The sequence below is a fragment of the Macrobrachium nipponense genome, chromosome 9 (genome assembly GCF_015104395.2).
Source record: "Macrobrachium nipponense isolate FS-2020 chromosome 9, ASM1510439v2, whole genome shotgun sequence".
NCBI lineage: Eukaryota > Metazoa > Arthropoda > Malacostraca > Decapoda > Palaemonidae > Macrobrachium > Macrobrachium nipponense.
The window spans coordinates 84,242,832-84,265,904 of NC_061110.1; the positions used below are offsets into that span (position 1 = coordinate 84,242,832).

At 34.9% G+C, this 23,073-nt stretch overlaps 4 protein-coding genes across 4 annotated transcripts; 2 read left to right on the plus strand and 2 right to left on the minus strand.

Annotated features, from left to right (window-relative positions):
• The first annotated feature begins 802 nt into the window (after positions 1 to 802).
• On the plus strand, positions 803 to 2,064 carry LOC135218384 (shematrin-like protein 1). Its single transcript, XM_064254673.1, has 2 exons — positions 803 to 854; positions 1,472 to 2,064. Exons 1-2 carry the CDS (start codon positions 843 to 845, stop codon positions 1,760 to 1,762), a joined length of 303 nt encoding a protein of 100 aa, XP_064110743.1. The 5' UTR covers positions 803 to 842; the 3' UTR covers positions 1,763 to 2,064.
• Positions 2,065 to 5,654: 3,590 nt separating this feature from the next.
• LOC135218117 (uncharacterized) lies at positions 5,655 to 12,218 on the plus strand. The gene is made up of 5 exons (XM_064254262.1): positions 5,655 to 5,706; positions 6,395 to 6,773; positions 8,855 to 8,877; positions 10,522 to 10,629; positions 11,742 to 12,218. The coding sequence occupies exons 1-5, from the start codon at positions 5,695 to 5,697 to the stop codon at positions 12,132 to 12,134; spliced, it is 915 nt and encodes a 304-aa protein (XP_064110332.1). The 5' UTR covers positions 5,655 to 5,694; the 3' UTR covers positions 12,135 to 12,218.
• Positions 12,219 to 14,073: 1,855 nt separating this feature from the next.
• Positions 14,074 to 15,409, minus strand: LOC135218301 (shematrin-like protein 1). Its single transcript, XM_064254522.1, has 2 exons — positions 15,372 to 15,409; positions 14,074 to 14,679 (listed from the first exon to the last, which is right to left on the minus strand). Exons 1-2 carry the CDS (start codon positions 15,381 to 15,383, stop codon positions 14,302 to 14,304), a joined length of 390 nt encoding a protein of 129 aa, XP_064110592.1. The 5' UTR covers positions 15,384 to 15,409; the 3' UTR covers positions 14,074 to 14,301.
• Positions 15,410 to 19,044: 3,635 nt separating this feature from the next.
• Positions 19,045 to 20,223, minus strand: LOC135218302 (shematrin-like protein 1). Its single transcript, XM_064254523.1, has 2 exons — positions 20,172 to 20,223; positions 19,045 to 19,586 (listed from the first exon to the last, which is right to left on the minus strand). The coding sequence occupies exons 1-2, from the start codon at positions 20,181 to 20,183 to the stop codon at positions 19,296 to 19,298; spliced, it is 303 nt and encodes a 100-aa protein (XP_064110593.1). The 5' UTR covers positions 20,184 to 20,223; the 3' UTR covers positions 19,045 to 19,295.
• Between the last annotated feature and the right edge of the window lie 2,850 nt (positions 20,224 to 23,073).

Sequence of the window (23,073 nt, forward strand, 5' to 3'; positions counted from 1 at the left end):
AGTACTGATACAGCCTGAAAATTACACTAGTAATGATATAGAGTCCTTCAGTAATTCTAGACAGGTATTTTATTAGCCATAGAATGGCCTGCGTAGGTGTCTTAGCCTTTTCTATATCATTAGTTGTAATTTTATTTTCTGGGTTTCAGAAAACTGTTAAAATAAAGATACAATCAGCCTGCAACATGAACCCCCCAAAGATTTTGAGTTTCATATTCAGTGAGCACCCCTTATCAATAACGATAAATCTCGTGATAGGATCACTCTTTTTCGAAGTCACTTATTAAAGCTGGAATAGAATCTAAATATTTTTCTGAAGAACTTTGAGGTAGAATTTATGAAATCATCATATTTACGAGATCTCGCTGATTCATGCATCACTTCTGGATCATATTAGACAGGTAGAGATTCAAGATGGCGGAAAGATAATGGAAAAAGGACCTTTAAGGTCATGGTACACAGTTCATGCATAGTAAGTTCTTAAACGAACTGAAAAATAAATAATATCTAGAAAAAAATAAAGCATTTATTCGAAAACAGCTCTGACGCCAAATAAGTTGACTGGGAAAGTTTTAAGTGCTAACTGATAAAGGAAATAGACCACTCGTAAAGATCAAATGAAGGCCGACTGGAAGCCGACTAAAAATAAACTTGGGAGATGAAGAGATAACATGACGTGAAAAAAAAAAAAAAAAAAACATCGAAATTCTAGTAATCTTTCTCAATGTCACAACGTCGACTGAAGGCCTGTTTACTTAAAAAGCAACTATATAAGGATTTGGTAAGTTTACTTTGGCAATCACTCTCTCTTAAGTGGCCACGGTTATCACCTGCGAACGACAATGAAGTTTCTGGTGAGTATATTAATAAGGGGATCGATCCTTCCGTCTATGAAGACTGAAACGGTCCTCTCTCTCTCTCTCTCTCTCTCTCTCTCTCTCTCTCTCTCTCTCTCTCTCTCTCTCTCTCTCTCTCTCTCTCTCTCTCAGTATTACGTACACTCGTGTCATATACTGCACTTTGTACCCATACAATAATATAACCAGACCTTTTTCTTAGTATAGAACATTTTCTTTGTAATTAGAAGGCATTAATTTTTCATACTTAAAAGTCCAAACTATATATTTATCCTTCACCTTATTTGATTATAAATATAGAATTTTCTTCATTAGTTATTCTCAGCTAATTATAAGCAACTGGGCAAACGTTTCTTTTTATTTGCAAGATCAAAAAAGTTTAACTTAAGAATATGTGCAAGGTATTATAAAATACTGAGATTTCATATTGTGCTGATTGTAAAAGCTATTTGAGAACTAGGTTTATATGCTATAAAACGTGAACGAATTTGAATGATTCACATCTTTCACATTCCCTTGCACTTTACTACAACAGATTTAATCGTTGTCATTTGCAGAAGTTTTCCATTCAGGGTTACTAAACGCATGTGTTAAAGATCTTGATAAAATTCCAGGCAATTGTGCTCTTAGCAGCTTGTGCGTGCGCTACAGAGATTGAGAAGCGAAATGCCGAGCCAGATCATAGCTACCATCATCCTTATTTTGGCTATTATCGTCCTTCGTATGGCTATGGTTACGGCCACCCCTACGGGTATGGTAGCTACTACCCAGTAGGCTACGGCTATGGGCACCACCATTACAAAAGGTCAGCCGATCCAGAACCAGAGGCTGAGCCTTCCTATGGCTATGGCTACTATGGGTATCCTTACCCAGTCTACCACTACCCATCTTATTACTACGGTTAAGGAGAAGCCTCACCGCCGATTTCCATGGAGCACAACTGTCTCATTTTTTTTTTGTTGATTCAGGAATGTTTTATGAACAGATACACCGAGATATCTGGTTTTTATTTATTTTTCTCATGCTCAACATAAATATCAAATTGTTAAGTCTGAAGTCGAGGAATTTTAGTCAAATAACACCAATTTACTAGTAATCTTTTTGTTTGCTATTCCATGTACCACCACAACATGCATGTTTTAAATTCATTATTCTTATACTTCGGATTGAATTGTATGGAGGGATCAAATAAACTCTCCTAAACGTAGTTCTTCTCCCTTTTCAATTAAACCTGGGGATGGTTTCAGTTCTTGATAAGTGATGATCAAGACAGCAAAATAAGAGTATTGTGACTAGCCCAATAATAACGTTTAATATTAATACCGCCACATATACTACAGCGACTGTTGAAGAATTACCACAACTTAGTTGCTTTCAGTTATCATAACCTTTATCTTGGAAGATTTTTTTGTTTTTGGTCCAGATATTTTTCCTATCTGTTAGCCGATTCAGCTGAAAATTGATGGACTCATTCCAACGAAATATTGTAGGAAAAAAGTAAAAGGAATCAAAATGTTTCATGGAAAAGTTGTCAAGGCTAGTGTCGATTCAAGTATGGGATTATATCTAGTATATTTTCACTACCTCGCTGAAAATTATTGTCACTGACTTTAGGAACGGAAAACATCCTGTTGACTGAGAGAAAAGTGATGCTGAGACCTTGAGTTGATATAATTATTGAGGTCTAGTACTTTGAAAAGGAAAGTCACGATGCAGAGCTTTTGAACTGCTTTGATGACTATATTCGAAGAGGACGGCAATCCATGGTTACCGTTTCAAGTCAAAGATTATGTTACTATTGTTGCTATTCCGACAATATATGTCAGGAACAGATAGGAATACAATTAATATTTTGTCGGTAGCAAACTAATTTTAACAAGAGGCCTTGATAGTAAGTCAGTGAGTCTAAAGTCCCATTACTTAACGTTACTTTCAAATCATGGGGCTCATACATATCATGATAGCCGTTTTCTCCCTCCATCGACGTCCGTGAGACTGCATAGTCTATTATCTAAAAGTCGAATAAAAAGTTGTCTGAGTTAGAAACACATAAAATACGCCAAATATGAACGCTTTTAAGGCGATGACTATGTACACCGATGTCCTTTAGGATACGACGCAACGTTAATGAGACTTTTGATAAAATTATCTAGATCCGAAGATACACCAATTGATTTGTGTAACCCATGTATGAACCACCTTAGTTGGAAAGAAATTAACTGATTAACATTAATTTTCTTTGCTGTGCATTTTCGGTAAAAGGTGATAAGAAAATGAATATCCTTCTCCCTCTAGTCGTTAATTTTAACGTGTTTCATTGCCGAACCGAACCAAGTGAGATATAAAATGCTAAGAGTTCGTTCCATAAAAATCCAGAATACCTCTGTTATTTACCTAAGCAATGTATATGGTTTTTAGTCGATTGTTATGCGTCATAGCTGATCGTAGTCTGATTTATACTCAGTCAGTATGTATATTGTCCCATAATAACTAGAAAATAAAAATAAATAAATAAAAAAGTGACGGTCTCGCTGGAAACCATTCATCTAAGACCTATGTGTGTGTGTGTGTGTGTGTGTGTATGTATGTGTGTGCGTGGGCGCACGCGAGCGGAAAATTTGATTTATCGGTGACAGGAGCCAAATCTCCTTTCAGTAATTACTACCAGGCATCCATAGCATACATGTGCATGGATGTTCACACATAAGATAAGTGAAATATATTTCTTATTTTGATTTCGTTGGGAAAGGTAACCAGTATACTATTCCAGTTCCCATTCTAAATGACTGTCATAAAGGAAAACAGGATGATTCGAGGAGGTGTCAGTGAGTCCAAAAAATCTACAGATGGTTAACCTTATATAAAATTGCCTGTTCTTGACAAAATTAAAGGTTTGTTGAACTTAGTGAGCTTCTGATAGAAAAGACAAATATTGATGTTTTCAAAGCACCGGGATCCATTAAATGACATCTGAAGAGGTGGAAATGCTAGGAAATGTCAGTACTGGAGAATCACTGCCTGTAAACTCCTTGTCCATATCCATACAAATAGATGATACAGACCCAATATTCACTGGTACGGTCCCGAAGAGGTTAAAGCACCTACTGATATTAGTCCCCCCTAACGTCTTCTAAAGATAAGGAATTTTCGTTTTGGCACCTGGTATTTCAATTACCGTGTGTTATCATGCCTGGACTTTTGCTATAGTTACTCACGCCTCTTGGAGTTTAATGGTGTTAGCTATTTCAGTTCTTTTATTCCATCCGAGAACTTTGATCATCTCCTGCCTGGCTTCCAGATGATCAGGTGGTGCCAAATCCTGAAAGTGGTAAAATGGTAAAAAAATAGAAAAATAAATAAATAGAAAAATTGAAAACAAATAAATAAACAAATAAATTTTTAAAAGTTATCATCAACAGTTATTGAAGTTTAAGTTCTACTAACAAAACTGCGTTGACTGGCCCCTGAATGCCTACATTTTTATCAGAAAAAAGGGATCCCCACAATGAAAGAGTCTGATTTTTGAGGTGGCTCTACACTTTTGTATAACGGCAGTCAGTCTTTAAATCAAAATATTATCAGATGAGTGGCCTTCCTCAAATCTATCACTATTAGACTGGAATTTGAGCTCATTTTCTATGCATTATACCTTTTCTAGGTTTTAATGAAGAGAAATTTAACAAACGTATAAAATTTGATATAAATCATTGTGATCAAATTTCATATATATAGTTTTTTACTGTCACTGGCGGAGAATTTCCAAGAACTGAAGACTCATCTCAATGCAACAAAGAATCCTATAGCAGGATAATGAAGGACAAAACAACAAAATAATTACAGTTGAAATGGCAAATAAAGTAATATCCCGACTCATTGGTCATGGGCATATTTGATGAAATCCAGAAATTTTGGATAAAAGTTTTATTTAGTTAACTTTCTTATACTTCTACTTTCTCATGAGTTATTCGTTGATTTCTAATTTACTGCTACGAGATTGACAGAGCGTCAATTGCTTCCTAAAAACCTCAGTGGTTAGAGATCTGTCGCAAGCTTCATAAAGCTGTCAAAAAGTTACCTCTGGAATCCAAAAGTGGTTAAGAAGCCACTAATGAATAATAATTAGTCGTCTAATTGTCCATAAAGTAAACTCTTTTCTTTTTAAGACATTGTATGCCATAAATGCGCAAGTAGCTGCCCTCTTACATATTTAGTGGTTTACAACATAACGATTTTATTTGTAGCTGGTCCCTGTACAGAAAGATAATTTGCAATAAGCTTCCGCGTTGCACAATTAAGCCCATTTAAATCGACCTTCACTAGCAAAAGTATACTACAATGTCGTTTGAAGTACTTATCAATAATGAGTATTAATCCAGAAAGATACCTATAGCCTTATGTCATTAGTAAGAATATAAAGCCAAGATGCAACAAAACTAGTCGAACGAAGATCTTTGTATAAGCAATAGTTCTCAAACCATTCAATAAATTACCTGAGGGCTTAGGGAAATGGCTAAACTCACAGGTATTGAAGAAGAAATTTGGAGTGTGTTGGGACTAATGAGGAATCTGTTCAAAGAAACTACAATCAAACGAATATTGTCCACATAACAGCTTAAATGAGGGCTGAAAGCTAGCTCCAAGAATAGAAAGTTAGGGAGGTAAAATATAAAACCGATATGACGTGATTTATTCGGACTAAAATTCTGGTGTCTGGTCTCAATGTCACTACGATGACTGAAGGTCTTTTCCACAAGAATCGACTATAAAACGATGAAGCTGATATTAATCAACAGACACTCGCTCACTAGCGGCCACGGTATCACACACACAGACAACAATGAAGTTTCTGGTATGTATATTATCTTCAATGAGCATGATATCAGTAGTTTAAGAGACTATTATCCAAAAGGACAACTCATTTTATTGTCAATCTAAAGATTTTAATCAGTACTTCTTTCAAATCTAGATATGAATATATTTTGTTAATGAAACAGTCTTTAATACAAAGACCATTATACTAAGAATAGCCACTATAGACATTAATTATTATTCAACAATTATTGCCTTATAAAAAGTAATATATTTTTTCCATGCTTATGTAAAAGCCAAGAAAAGTAACATTGCTCTCTCATAGAGTTTCAATTTCCTTCCCCAAGGTAATTTAAAAAAAAATTCCTTTAAATTATCTCTTTATGCAGATATTTAACTCCCATTTGAAAAGTATCACGTCTGGAATGAATTTTTCCTTAGTTGTTTTTCTTTATATTGGTAATAATTGACATGTATATCTTAGCTTTCTCTAAATGTTTATGAAATCTAAAATGCCATCCTTGAGTACTAATATTTTTTTTATCAATGCTTCACGATAAGTTTTTGAACAGTAGTTTTATATGTTGATATTTAAAAACCATAATGGAATAGAAATATAACACTCCTTCAACAGCACCTTGTTCTTTAATGCTTCATAGCGTTTTGATTGCGTGGTTACAGGAGGGATTCTTAGTTTTTTTCTTAAAATATTTTAATTAAAATTCTAGGCACTTGTGCTCCTGGTAGCTTACGCTTGCGCTTCTGAGATCGAGAAGCGAAATGCGGAGCCAGACTATGACTATTATCGTCCTTCCCACGGCTATTATCGCCCCTCCTATGGCTACGGCTATGGTCATCCCTATGGATATCGTACCTACTACCCAGTAGGCTACGGTTATAGGCACCACCATCACAAGAGGTCTGCTGAGCCAGAACCAGAGGCTAAGGCTTCCTACTATAATGGACACTACCCTGTCTACCGTCCTTATGGTCACCACTACGCAAAGAGGTCTGCCGATCCTGAACCTTATGCTGAACCTTCCTATGGCTATGGTTATTATGGCTATCCTCGTCCAGTTTACCATTACCCTTCCTATTACTACGGCTAATTTAGCTTGAGGGAAAATGTGTTGCTGATTCAGGAGTGTTTCATTATTAGTCAGACCCCAAGATATGTTGTTTTCCTTAGTCTTCATCATGCAAAGGATATATATAAAATCTCCAGTTTTGAAATTGAAGAATTTCTACTAATTAACTCCAATGTTACCTATAATTATTTTAATTGATTTCTGAAGTCACTACGGCTTATGTATTTGAAATTCATTATTCTTATACCTTGGTGTGCATCATACAGAGCGATCGAATAAATACTTCAAAGAATTTCTTCTCTCTTTTCAAATAAATCTGATGGTGGTTTAAATCCTTAATAAATGAGAAACTAGTAAATGAAATATGATTTTGTAATTCGCTAACTTATAACCTCATATATCAACAGTGCCTGTTGAAGAATTACCATAATTTAGCTATTTCAGTTATCATGACCAATACTAAGAAGGTTTAGTTATTGTCCATGGTGTCTGTCTGTCTCTTAGCCGATTTACATGAATATGAATGAATTCCAGCAAAGTATTGTAAGAAAAGCTACGGGGAATCAGAATGTTTTAGGGAACACTTGACAACACTTTGGTGTTGATTCAAGTCGGGATTTGTATCCAGAATGTACTTACCGCTTTGCTGAAAGTTATATCACCAATTTTCCAGGAAAAGGTAGTTTCATCTTGACTGAGCCTGGAAGTAGAGCTAATGTAGGGTGCTTATGTAATTGCTAATTGAGGTCTAGTATCTTTATAAAGACAGCAACGATGCAGGACTTTTGAATTACTATGATAACTATCTTGAAGGAGCAGGGCAAACCATTATTACTCCATCTAGCCAATGATACTGATAGAAGATAGAAAGACAAGTTATAGTTTGCAAGTAGTAAACTACTTTTAACAATAGACCATACTGGTAAGTTGATGAGCCTAAAGTCTCATTACTCCATACATATATCGTTGATGAGCCTAAAGTCTCATTACTCCATACATATATCACTCTCTGACGATGTGGCTCATGGTCATGGATACCATAATAGCAGTCTTCTCTCTCTATCAATATTACTGAGATGCAATGGTTTATTTAGTGAAAGTTTCCTACACTTTTGAAATATGAGGTAAAAGGTGACCGAATCAGCAAAACATAATATATGCTAAATCTTGAATCGGTTTTAAGGTAATTAGGAGTGAAATAGGTTTTTATGTAGTACATACATCGGCGTGGGAGAGTTATGATAAAGTTCTTGAGAACCAAAGCGTGCAGATTGGTATGTGTAACACATGTATGCGACGCAGTTGTTTTTTTTTGTAAGGAAACAAATTAGCTGCTTACCATTAATTCTCTTTGCTCTGCATTTTCGGTAAAACGGTGGTTGTACCAGGGAATTTTGGGACAGTCTTCTGGTATATATTTCTATGGAGTTTGCAGGGGCTTATTTTCCAGTACTGACATGTCCTGGTACTTCCTCTTCTATAAATTGCCATTTAGTGGATCCCGGTATTCTAAAAACATCAACGTGTGCGTCTTCATTATGAGAGTTCCACCGAGTTCCACGAAACATTTGCATTTTCAAGTCGTACTTTATGATTGTCATATCGCTTTGATTCGGTAGGATTTCCTCAACGCTTTCTGTTTTCCTTTATATAGTCATTTAGTATGGGATTTGGAATCGTCAACCAGTTACCCTTTCCAAGAACTAAGCGTAAAAAGAAGAAGAAAAAAAAGGTATTCCTTCTTGTGTATGTATGGTGTGGACGACTTGCAATATGATTGAAAAGAGATGCGGCTTTTATCACTGGGAGGCGAAATTTGCGGGCGCGCACACACACACACATACACACACACACACACACAAATACGGACTCGCGCACATAGATACTTTTGATGAACAGTTTCCCCCAGACGGAGTAATTATAACCTTATCGAGCCCTCACATTTTTTTTTTGCTATGAAATGATGTGCATATTGACGGGGCATAAATTACACATGTCAGCTCTCTCGCTCTCTCTTTCTCGCTTTATGCCCATGACTTAGAAATGCAGAAATTGTGGAAAAATTCGTGTTTAACGATTTCTACTCCTTTTTCCTTTCAGGTACTATATGGGGCATTGCTTTGGTAATGACTGGATGTCCAAAATCTTCATTAAGAAAAAAAAGTCTGATCTTGAGGTAGCTCTACCCTCTAGTAGAAGCACAGTCGTAATCTTCAATTCGAAATGGTATTAGAAGAGTGGCACTCTTTAAAATCTGCTATGATTAGCTTCGAAAAGTAGCTCATTCTTCCATGTAAGATACCTTTTCCAGTCTTTAAAGGGGAGAAATTTTACGTAAGTATATAAGTTCATAAAAATAATTATACATGAGAATTGTCTCATAAGGTTTTCTCATTTTCCATGTATGATACCGTTTCCAGCCTTTAAAGGGGAGAAATGTAACATAAGTATATAAGTTCATACAAATAATTATACATGCGAACTGTCTCCTTATATGGTTCTCTTACTGGAATTGGAGAAAAATAATTCTAAGAACTGACATGCCTCTTTACTGTAAAAAAGGATTCTTGAGAGAAAATAGAAAATATTTACAGTATACTGGCACTACAGCAGGCTAAAGATAAAAAAAAATCATCAAAATAATTAGAGTTGAAATAGCAATAAAAGTAATCAAATCCTTACTCACAGGTGATGATAAAATTAACTGAAATGCAGAAATTGTGAAAACAAATTTCTTGTTTTAACTATATGTACTTCTTTTTCATCTCAGTTATTCGTTGATTTCTAATTTATTGCTGCAATATTTAATAGCATCCATAATATACGTAAGTGAGTGGTAGGAGATCTGTATCAGTCCCTAACCAAGCGTCACAAAAAAAGTTAACTCTGGAATTCAAAAGTAATCCAGAAGCCACTAATGAATGATAATTAGTGTATTAATTGTGCAAGAAAAGGGCTTTTTCCTGTTTTTGCGGCATTGCATGACAGAAATACTTAAGTAGAGGTGCGGTTATACATTTGGTGATTTACAACGATATGTTAAAGGGTAAATGCGTAATCATATTCAAAGCATCACGTTTGAAATGGAACGAAAGAGGGTTATATAATATTTTCACATTTACCCAGAGATCAACAACACCAGTTTGATGTTATATTAGCTGAAAGTAAATGTGGACGTCATATGGTAAATGAAAAAAAAAAACGATTTAACTATATATTCATGCATGAAATATTGCATCAGATCGCAGCCTTGTTTATACAAGTTAGGAAATGTTTACAATAACAATGACCACTTCATTAAGTTTACAAGTGCATGAACAGTATTAAATTACTTTTCTTTGTGTCCATTTTAGCTTTAAAAATAAATCCAATGTTTATCAAACCAAAGACTGATGTAAAAAAGTAGGAAGGACAGAACAACAATGTTAATGCTGAGCACTTGGGTACGTTGATAAGATAAATCATAATTATTGTCACTATTTGAATTTGAGTTTTACGAAAGGATGTCCTGTGTGCCAATTCTCAGTCATAATTAGGAACAAAAAGCTAAGTAGACGAGAGGTGTGACATAATTATACATTGTTAAGCTTAAGAGATTTCCAAGAATACTAAACGATCAATCAATGGTACCTTAACGGCTGAAATGAGGGCTGACAGCGAACACCCCAAGCAGTCAATTAGGAAGATAAAAGACGAAACCTCTATGACGTGACTCATTCGAACCGAAATTCTGGCGACCATTCTCAATGTCATAACATTGAATGAAGGTCTTTTCCAAAAGAATCGACTATATAAAGATGAAGCTGACTTCAATCAGTAGACATTCGCTCAGAAGTAGCGACGGTGATCACCCACAAACAACTATGAAGTTCCAGGTATGTAAATTACAAAGAGACTCGAGTCTTGTTCATAGCAAACTCTCTCCGATCTCACTTTCAATAACAGGTTTGGGAGTGCCCTATGATTGCAGATTATCAATGTACTTCGGATCAGTATTTGATTAGTTGTTTAAATAGACTATTTTTCTAACCGACAGCTCATTTTGTTGTCAAGGGGTAAATGACAAATAAAAGACCCGTTGCTCTCTTTCTCTATTCCACCTGCGGTCAGAATCGGTAGTTTTTTCAAGCCAGAAACTTAAATATATTATTTCAGTTAAACACTCGTTAATCAATCGCTATTATTCTAAAAAAAATAGGCATTAATTGATATCTATATATTATTGGTAATTAGACACAATTCTCCTTTTATTTTGGTAATTTGCTTACGTGTTTATGCATCTATTGGTTTATTTTTTCATTTCTAACCGATCTCAGCTTTCAGCATTTCCCTCTTACCTTATGTCATCTCATTCAAATGAACTCCATATTTCTCGTAAGCTTGAATTTCAAGTTAAGGTTCCATACGAATAGGGTTCATTTTCTGAATAATAATAATAATAATAATAATAATAATAATAATAATAATAATAATAATAATAATAATAATAATAATAATAATAATAATAATAATAATAATAATAATAATAATAATAATAATAATAATAATAATATGTAAACACGCGAAGAAAAGTTACATTTCTTTTCTCTCATAAACCTTTCTTTTCGTTTCCTATTGAAGGAGTTTTTGGTAAATTGCTTTGAAATTATCTTTTCATGTGCGTGAAAGTAAAAGTTATATATTACCCATTTGAATACCACCACCTAAATTGTTGCTCTTTTTATATCCCTAATGATGGATTACACGAATGCTTTACATATCCTGTAAATGTTTAAAATCATGTAATTGAGTGCTACTGATTTTATCAATGTTGAGTGATAGTTTTTTGAAAGGTGGTTTTTTATTTTAATATAAAAAAGAATATAGAATAGAAAGTGTAATACTACTCCTGCAACATTATCTAGTTCTTCAATGCTGCGTATTGTACTGAACTTGTGGTTACAGAACAGATTCACGAGGTTTTATGAAAACGTGTTATTAATTTTAGGTAATCATGCTCTTGGTGGCTTGCGCTTGCGCTACTGAGATTGAGAAGCGAAATGCGGAGCCAGACTATGGCTATTATCGTCCATCCCATGGCTATTATCGCCCCTCCTATGGCTATGGCTATGGCCACCCCTATGGGTATCGTAGCTACTACCCAGTAGGCTACGGTTATGGGCACCACCATCACAAAAGGTCTGCTGAGCCGGAACCAGAGGCTGAGGCTTCCTACTACAATGGACACTACCCTGTCTACCGTCCTTATGGTCACCACTACGCAAAGAGGTCTGCCGATCCTGAACCTTATCCTTCCCCCTATGCTGAACCTTCCTATGGCTATGGCTACTATGGCTATCCTCGTCCAGTTTACCATTACCCTTCATATCACTATGGTTAAGAAAGTCTGTCAATGCTCTTCCTGGAGTATTTCTGTGGGGCTGATTTATAACCAGGTGAACATGTGAATCACTAATGCACAAAATATTTTCTTTTCATTTTCATCCTTCTTACATTCTGAAGAAATGCATTCATAGAATTGCAAGTAAAACCACTATTATAAAATGACATCATCGCTACATATCTTATAAAATCTGGCTAACAATAGCAAACAAATTTATCATTCGTTTCTTAGACTTCCGAACATGTTAAGATAAAAAATAGAATTAATGCAAGAAAAATCTTATCAAAACAAGGCTGAGTGTGGTTTTTAACGCTTGCGAATGTGAAAACAGGTAAAAATAATATCTGAGTTACTGCTTTGAAATTTGCCAGGTGTTATTCTCTACCATCACCAGCAACATTAATTAATATAGTTCTGGTACTTGTTCAACTAATAGATAAGTGACCATAACCCTTACGTAGTTTAGTTATGATCTTTGCCAAAGGGGTTTGCTGGATGATCTCTGTCCCTCTGGTATATTCACAAAACGATGTTTTGAGATTCATATTACCTGAAGTGAAGTATTGGTTCATGGCTTAAGAAACCTATTCAGTTGATCAGTCTTTACAGAGTTCTGTTCTAATTTTGCAAACACGTTTGCAAAATTAACGTCACAGAAGGATTTAACATGATATGACTTTTTGTCAACTTGCGAAGGAAAACACTGCAACAGTTCTTTAATTTTTTGTGCAAGTACCAATACACTAAAAAGTATCTGAGGTTACAACAGTATAGGAAGATAACCTTGAATGGGACATTGGTTAGTTAAAGCCTAATGTTCATGTCATTAAATGATTATGCAAATGATTGACAAGCGACCTTCAATAAAGATCATTTGGGAAATTATCTGAATACTCAATCAAAGGCCAGAGTTCGTAAAGATGTGTAGTGTAGTTGCGTGCAAGTATGTCAGACCACAAAGTGACAGCGATTATACGGAAATAAGCGAATACCTGCTCTTTTGCGTCATTTATATTTGGTTTATGACTATGAAGTAATTGAACGGAATGTGATCAAGTCATTTATTAGGTATTAGTTGTAGAAAAATCAACTATGCCTGTAACCAATGGTAAATTAAGAATATGAACCAAATCTACAACAATATAAATAAACCATTGCATCTCAGTAATATTGTTGGAGAGAGAAGACTGCTATCATGGTATCCATGACCATGAGCCACATCATCAGAGAGTGATATATGTATGGAGTAATGAGACTTTAGGCTCATCAACTTACCAGCATGGTCTCTTTTTAAAAGTAGTTTACTGCTTGCAAACTATAACTTGTCTTTCTATCTTCTATCAGTATCATTGGCTAGATGGAGTAATAATGGTTTGCCCTGCTCCTTCAAGATAGTTATCATAGTAATTCAAAAGTCCTGCATCGTTACTGTCTTTATAAAGATACTAGACTTCAATTAGCTATTACATAAGCACCCTGCATTAGCTCTGCTTCCAGACTCAGTCAAGATGAAACTACCTTTTCCTTGAAAATTGGTGATATAACTTTCAGCAAAGTGGTAAGAACATTCTGGATACAAATCCCAACTTGAATCAACACCAAAGTGTTGTCAAGTGTTCCCTAAAACATTCTGATTCCCCGTAGCTTTTCTTACAATACTTTGCTGGAATTCATTCATATTCATGTAAATCGGCTAAGAGACAGACAGACACCATGGACAATAACTAAACCTTCTTAGTACTGAAAATAGCTAAATTATGGTAATTCTTCAACAGGCACTGTTGATATATGAGGTTAACAGTTAGCGAATTACAAAATCATATTCCATTTACTAGTTTCTCATTTATTAAGGATTTAAACCACCATCAGATTTATTTGAAAAGAGAGAAGAAATTCTTCGAAGTATTTATTCGATCGCTCTGTATGATGCACACCAAGGTATAAGAATAATGAATTTCAAATACATAAGCCGTAGTGACTTCAGAAATCAATTAAAATAATTATAGGTAACACTTGAGTTAATTAGTAGAAATTCTTCAGTTTCAAAACTGGAGATTTTATATATATCCTTTGCATGAGGAAGACTAAGGAAAACAATATATCTTGGGGTCTGACAAATAATGAAACACTCCTGAATCATCAACACATTTTTCTTCAAGCTAAATCAGCCGTAGTAATAGGAAGGGTAATGGTAAACTGGACGAGGATAGCCATAGTAACCATAGCCATAGGAAGGTTCAGCATAAGGTTCAGGATCGGCAGACCTCTTAGCGTAGTGGTGACCATAAGGACGGTAGACAGGGTAGTGTCCATTATAGTAGGAAGCCTTAGCCTCTGGTTCTGGCTCAGCAGACCTCTTGTGATGGTGGTGCCCACAACCGTAGCCTACTGGGTAGGTACGATACCCATAGGGATGACCATAGCCGTAACCATAGGAGGGGCGATAATAGCCGTGGGAAGGACGATAATAGTCATAGTCTGGCTCCGCATTTCGCTTCTCGATCTCAGAAGCGCAAGCGTAAGCTACCAGGAGCACAAGTGCCTAGAATTTTAATTAAAATATCTTAAGAAAAAAACTAAGAAACCCCCCTTAAACCACACAATCAAAACTCTATGAAGCATTAAAGAACAAGGTGCTGTTGAAGGAGCGTTATATTTCTATTCCATTATGGTTTTTAAATATCAACATATAAAACTACTGTTCAAAAACTTATCGTGCAGCATTGATAAAAAAAATATTAGTACTCAAGGATGGCATTTGAGATTTCATAAACATTTAGAGAAAGCTAAGATATTCATGTCAATTATTACCAATAGAAAGAAAAACAACTAAGGAAAAATTCATTCCAGACATGATACTTTCCAAATGGGAGGTAAATATCTGCATAAAGAGATAATTTAAAGGAAATTTTTTTAAAAATTACCTTGGGGAGGGAAATTGAAGCTCTATGAGAGATCAGTGTTACTTTTCTTGGTTATTACATAAGCATTGAAAAAATACATCACTTTTTATAAGGCAATAATTTTTGAACAATAATTAATGTCTATAGTGGCTACTCTTAGCATAATGGTCTTTGTATCAAAGACTGTTGTTTCATTAACAATATATATTTATATATAGATTTGAAAGAAGTACTGATTAAAACCTTTAGATTGACAATAAAATGAGTTGTCCTTTTGGATAATAGTCTCTTAAACTACTGATATGATGCCCATTGAAGATAATACACGTACCAGAAACTTCATTGTTGTCTGTGTTTGTTTATGGTGTCCGCTAGTGAGCGAGTGTCTACTCATTAATATCAGCTTCATCGTTTTATCGTGGATTCTTGTGGGAAAGACCTTCAGTCATCGTAGTGACATTGAGACCAGCCACCAGAATTTCGGTCCGAATAAATCACCTCAAATCGGTTTTATATTTTACCTCCCTAACTTTCTATTCTTGGAGCTAGCTTTCCGCCCTCATTTAAGCTGTTATGTGGACAATATTCATTTGATTATACTTTCTTTGAACAGATTCGTCATTAGTCCCAACATATTCCAAACTTCTTGAATATCTTTGAGTTTAGCCATTTCCCTAAGCACTCAGGTAATTTATTGAATAGTTTGAGAACTGTTGCTTATGCAAAGGTCTTCGTTCGACTAGCTTTGTTGCATCTTGGCTTTATATTCTTCCTAATGTCATAAGGCTATAGGTATCTTGCAGGATTCATACTCATTACTGATAAGTACTTCAAACGACATTGTAGTATACTTTTGCTGGTGAAGGTCGATTTAAATGGGCTTAATTGTGCAACGCGGAAGCTTATTGCAAATTATCTTTCTGTACAGGGACCAGCTACAAATAAAAACGTTACGTTGTAAACCACCAAATATGCAAGAGGGCAGCTACTTGCGCATTTATGGCATACAATGTCTCAAAAAGAAAAGAGTTTACTTTATGCACAATTAGACGACTAATTATTATTCATTAGTGGCTTCTCAACCACTTTTGGATTCCAGAGGTAACTTTTTGACAGCTTTATGAAGCTTTTGCGACAGATCTCTAACCACTGAGGTTTTTAGGAAGCAATTGACGCTCTGTCAATCTCGTAGCAGTAAATTAGAAATCAACGAATAACTCATGAGAAAGTAAAAGTATAAGAAAGTTAACCAAATAAAACTTTTATCCAAAATTTCTGGATTTCATTAAATATGTCCATGACCAATGAGTCGGGATATTACTTTATTTGCTATTTCAACCGTAATTATTTTGTTGTTTTGTCCTTCATTATCCTGCTATGGGATTCTTTGTTGCATTGAGATGAGACTTCAGTTCTTGGAAAATTCTCCGCCAGTGAGAGTAAAAAACTATATATATGAAATTTGTTCACAATAATTTATATCAAATTTTATACATTTGTTAAATTTCTCTTCATTAAAACCTGGAAAAGGTATAATGAATGAAATATTAACTCCAATTCCAGTCTAATAATGATAGATTTGAGAAGGGCCACTCATCTGATGATATTTTAATTTAAAGACTATGACTCCCATTATACAAAAGTGCAGAGCCACCTCAAAAACCAGACTCTTTGATTGTAGGAATCCCTCTTTTCTTATAAAAATGTGGGCATTCAAGAGCCAGTAAACGCCAGTTTTGTTAGTAGAACTTGAACTTTAATAACTGTTGATGATAACTTTTAAGAATTTATTTGTTTATTTATTTGTTTTTATTTTATTTTTTTTTCTTTATTTTACCATTTTACCACTTTCTAGATTTGGCACCACCTGATCATCTGGAAGCCAGGCAGGAGACGATCAAAGTTCTCGGATGGAATAAAACAACTGAAATGGCTAATACCATAAAACTCCAAGAGGCCTGAGAAACTATAGCAAAAGTCCAGGTATGATAACACGTGGTAATTGAAATAGCAGGTGCCAAAACGAAAATTCCTTATCTTTAGAAGACGTTAGGGGGGACCAATATCAGTTGGTGATTAAACCTCTTCGAGACCGTACCAGTGAATATTGGGTCTGTATCATCTATTGGTATGGATATGGACAAGGAGTTTATAGGCAGTGACTCTCCAGTACTGACATTTCCTAGCATTTCCACCTCTTCAGATGTCATTTAATGGATCCCGGTGCTTTGAAAACATCAATAGTTGTCTTCTCTATCAGAGGTTCACGAAGTTCAACAAACCTTTAACTTTGTCAAGCAGCAATTTATATAAGGTTACCATCTATAGATTTTTGACTCACTGACACCTCCTCGAATCATCCTGTTTTCCTTTATTATGGTCATTTAGAATGGGAACTGGAATAGTATACTGGTTACCTTTTCCAACGAAATCAAAATAAGAAATATATCTCACTTATCTTATGTGTGAACATCCATGCACATGTATGATGCGGATGCCTGGTAGTAATTACTGAAAGAATATTTGGCTCCTGTCACCGATAAATCAAATTTTCAGTTCGCGTGCGCCCACGGAGACATACACACACACAGGCCTTAGATGAATGGTTTCCAGCGAGACCGTCACTTTTTTATTTATTTATTTTTATTTTCTAGTTATTATGGGACAATATACATACTGACTGAGTATAAATCAGACTACGATCAGCTATGACCCATAACAATCGACTAAAATCCATATACATTGCTGCTTAGGTAAATAGCAGAGGTATTCTGGATTTTTATGGAACGAACTCTCAACATTCATATCTCACTCGGTTCGGTTCGGCAATGAAACACGTTAAACTTAACGACTAGAGGGAGAAAGATATTCATTTTCTTATCACCTTTTACCGAAAATGCACAGCAAAGGAAATTAATGTTAATCAGTTAATTTCTTTCCACTTGAGGTGGTTCATACTTGGGTTACACAAATCAATTGGTGTATCTTCGGTTCCAGATAATTATATCAAAAGTCTCATTAACGTTGCGTCGTATCCTAAAGGACACCGGTGTACATAGCCATCGCCTTAGAAGCGTTCATGATTTGGCGTATTTCATGTGTTGCTACCTCAGACAACTTTTATTTGACTTTAAGATAATGCGAAACGTTCATTAAATAGACTATGCAGTCTCACGAACGTCGATGGAGGGCGAAAACGGCTATCATGATATGTATGAGCTCCATGATTTAAAAGTAACGTTAAGTAATGGGACTTTAGACTCACTGACTTACTATCAAGGCCTCTTGTTAAAATTAGTTTGCTACCGACAAAATATTAATTGTATTCCTATCTGTTCCTGACATATATTGTCGGAATAGCAACAATAGTAACATAATCTTTGACTAGAAACGGTAACCGTGGATTACCGTCCTCTTCGAATATAGTCATCAAAGCAGTTCAAAAGCTCTGCATCGTGACTTTCCTTTTCAAAGTACTAGACCTCAATAATTACATCAACTCAAGTTCTCAGCATCACTTCTCTCTCAGGCAACAGGATGCTTCCCGTTCCTAAAGTCAGTGACAATAATTTTAAACGAGGTGGTGAAAATATGCTAGATACAATCCAAAACTTGAATCGACACTAGCCTTGTCAACTATTCCATGAAACATTTTGATTCCTTTTACTTTTTTCCTACCATATTACGTTGGAATGAGTCCATCAATTTTCAGCTGAATCGGCTAACAGATAGGAAAAAAGCCTGGACCAAAAACAAAAAAATCTTCCAATATAAAGGTTATGATAACTGAAAGCAACTAAGTTGTGGTAATTCTTCAACAGTCGCTGTAGTATATGTGGCGGTATTAATATTAAACGTTATTATTGGGCTAGTCACAATACTCTTATTTTGCTGTCTTGATCATCACTTATCAAGAACTGAAACCATCCCCAGGTTTAATTGAAAAGAGAGAACTACGTTTAGGAGAGTTTATTTGATCCCGCCATATAATTCAATCTGAAGTATATGAATAATGAATTTAAAACATGCATGTTGTGGTGGTACATGGAATAGCAAACAAAAAGATTACTAGTAAATTGGTGTTATTTGACTAAAATTCCTCGACTTCAGACTTAACAATTTGATGTTTATGTTGAGCATGAGAAAAATAAATAAAAACCAGATATCTCGGTGTATCTGTTCATAAAACATTCCTGAATCAACAACAAAAAATGAGACAGTTGTGCTCCATGGAAATCGGCGGTGAGGCTTCTCCTTAACCGTAGTAATAGGATGGGTAGTGGTAGACTGGGTAAGGATACCCATAGTAGCCATAGCCATGGGAAGGCTCAGCCTCTGGTTCTGGGTCGGCTGACCTTTTGTAATGGTGGTGCCCATAGCCGTAGCCTACTGGGTAGTAGCTACCATACCCGTAGGGGTGGCCGTAACCATAGCCATACGAAGGACGATAATAGCCAAAATAAGGATGATGGTAGCTATGATCTGGCTCGGCATTTCGCTTCTCAATCTCTGTAGCGCACGCACAAGCTGCTAAGAGCACAATTGCCTGGAATTTTATCAAGATCTTTAACACTTCTGCAAATGACAACGATTAAATCTGTTGTAGTAAAGTGCAAGGGAATGTGAAAGATGTGAATCATTCAAATTCGTTCACGTTTTATAGCATATAAACCTAGTTCTCAAATAGCTTTTACAATCAGCACAATATGAAATCTCAGTATTTTATAATACCTTGCACATATTCTTAAGTTAAACTTTTTTGATCTTGCAAATAAAAAGAAACGTTTGCCCAGTTGCTTATAATGTGCTGAGAATAACTAATGAAGAAAATTCTATACATATAATCAAATAAGGTGAAGGATAAATATATAGTTTGGATTTTTAAGTATGGAAAATTAATGCCTTCTATTTACAAAGAAAATGTTCTATACTAAGAAAAAGGTCTGGTTATATTATTGTATGGGTACAAAGTGCAGTATATGACACGAGGGTAGTAATACTGAGATGAGAGAGAGAGAGAGAGAGAGACGAGCGAGAGAGAGAGGAGAGGAGAGAGAGAGAGAGAGAGAGGGAGGGGAGCCGTTTCAGTCTTCATAGACGGAAGGATCGATCCCCTTATTAATATACTCACCAGAAACTTCATTGTCGTTCGCAGGTGATAACCGTGGCCACTTAAGAGAGAGTGATTGCCAAAGTAAATTTGCCAAATCCTTATATAGTTGCTTTTTAAGGAAACAGGCCTTCAGTCGACGTTGTGACATTGAGAAAGATTACTAGAATTTCGATGTTTTTTTTTTTTCACGTCATGTTATCTCCTTCATCTCCCAAGTATATTTTTAGTCGGCTTCCAGTCGGCCTTCATTTGATCTTCACGAGTGGTCTATTTCCTTTCAGTTAGCACTTAAAACTTTCCCAGTCAACTTATTTGGCGTCAGAGCTGTTTTCGAATAAATGCTTTATTTATTTCTAGATATCACTTATTTTTCAGTTCGTTTAAGAACTTACTGTGCATGAACTGTGTACCATGACCTTAAAGGTCCTTTTTCCATTATCTTTCCGCCATCTTGAATCTCTACCTGTCTAATATGATCCAGAAGTGATGCATGAATCAGCTAGATCTCGTAAATATGATGATTTCATAAATTCTACCTCAAAGTTCTTCAGAAAAAAATATTTAGATTCTATTTCAGCTTTAATAAGTCACTTCGAAAAAGAGTGATCCTATCACGAGATTTATCGTTATTGATAAGGGGTGCTCACTGAATATGAAACTCAAAATCTTTGGGGGGTTCATGTTGCAGGCTGATTGTATCTTTATTTTAACAGTTTTCTGAAACCCAGAAAATAAAATTACAACTAATGATATAGAAAAGGCTAAGACACCTACGCAGGCCATTCTATGGCTAATAAAATACCTGTCTAGAATTACTGAAGGACTCTATATCATTACTAGTGTAATTTTCAGGCTGTATCAGTACTCGAAGTAAGCAGTGTCATTTTCCCTTCTGATGTAAGCCTTTATTTACTAGCATTAAATTTACTTATTTTAATAATCAGAAGTAAAGGAAGTGCAGCACATATTTCAAGCTTGATAATCTCTCTCTCTCTCTCTCTCTCTCTCTCTCTCTCTCTCTCTCTCTCTCTCTCTCTCTCTCTCTCTCTACGTTACTAGCTGTTCAGAATCATTAAAATCACCGCAGTGCCCCCAAAAAACTTCCCTTGTGATCAGTGGCATTCAAAGTGGATAGTCACAATTATTTGTTGTTTTATGAAAAACAACCTGAGTGTAATTATATCGAAATCTTAAAATTGCAATTCGGGGCAAATCAAATTACTAACTATTCTATATGTTTTAAAAATAAAAGCATTGTTGCCAATAGCAACATATTTCATGAACTTTTGATGAATAATTTGGTGGTGCTTTATATTTTCCATATTCCATTTGTCTTAATATTAATTACAATCAACGAATTCCTCGTTACTTTGAATAAAAAGCTGTCTGATTGGATCATTTCGTAAGGTGTGAATCAACAATGCTCTATGATCTACAGCCAGGTGTAAGTGTTTCAGTTTAAGTGTTCGTGAAAAGTCTCTGCCTCGATGTTGAATAATTCTGAGAGACTCAATAAAGTGATTTGAAAACATATTCTGTACGTTTTACGTTTTACACTATAATACCATGAGGCCTCCTTTCCTGATAAAGAATACTGGCATTCGAAAATTCCGGGAAAATGGCTAACTTTGAGTTGCTTTTTATAGCTTTTTGAATTTCATTTCTAAAAGCCAATGTTTCTGCAGTATTCTAAAGACAACAAAAATGAGCCATACTAAGCTCAATGATAAAGTGCTCTGCCATTTCTACTTCTGAAAATCAGACCAAATTCACGTCTGTGGAAAGGCCGCCTGATTCTGCGATCTAGCCTTGATTTCTATAAGACAATATATCAGATGAGTTGGGGACTAAACTCGGGGGGAAACTTTAAGTCAGGTCTATATATATATATATATATATATATATATATATATATATATATATATATATATATATATATATATATATATATATCACATATACATAATATATATATATATATATATATATATATATATATATATATATATATATAGAAATGGCAGAGCACTTTATCAATAAACTTAATATGGCTCATTTTTGTGTCTTTAGAATACTGCAGAAACATTGGCTTTTACAAATGAAATTCAAAAAGCTATAAAAAAGCAACTGAAAGTTAGCCATTATCGGAATTTTCGAATGTCAGTACTCTTTATCAGGAGAGGAGGCCTTATGGTATTATAGTGTTAAACGTAAAACGTACTCGGGTTGTTTTTCATAAAACAACAAATAACTGGGACTATCCACCTTGAATGCCACTGATCACAAGGCAAGTTTTTTGGGGGCACGGCGGTGATTTTTCTGATTCTGAACAGCTAGTAACGTAGAGAGAGAGAGAGAGAGAGAGAGAGAGAGAGAGAGTTTATCAAGCTTGATATGTGCTGAACTTCCTTTACTTCTGATTATTGAAATAAGTAAATTTAATGCTAGTAAATAAAGGCTTAAATCAGAAGGGAAAATGACACTGCTTACTTCGAGTACTGATACAGCCTGAAAATTACACTAGTAATGATGTAGAGTCCTTCAGTAATTCTAGACATGTATTTTATTAGCCATAGAATGGCCTGCGTAGGTGGTCTTAGCCTTTTCTATATACATACATATATATATATATATATATATATATATATATATATATATATATAATATATATGTGTGTGTGTATATAGTATATATATGTATACATACATATATATATATATATATATATATATATATAATATATATATATATATATATATATATATATATATATTTTACTGAAGATTTATCTTAAAATTGCGAGAACGGAAAGCGGGAGAGCTTACTATGTTCCTCTGGATTATATATATATATATATATATATATATATTATATATATATATATATATATAGATATCCAGAGGAACATAGTAAGCTCTCC

Coding starts and splice junctions, on each gene's coding strand:
- LOC135218117 (XM_064254262.1), top strand. Junction 8,878..10,521: donor CTATATGGGGCATTGCTTTG/GTAATGACTGGA, acceptor CATTGAATGAAG/GTCTTTTCCAAAAGAATCGA. Junction 10,630..11,741: donor AAACAACTATGAAGTTCCAG/GTATGTAAATTA, acceptor TATTAATTTTAG/GTAATCATGCTCTTGGTGGC.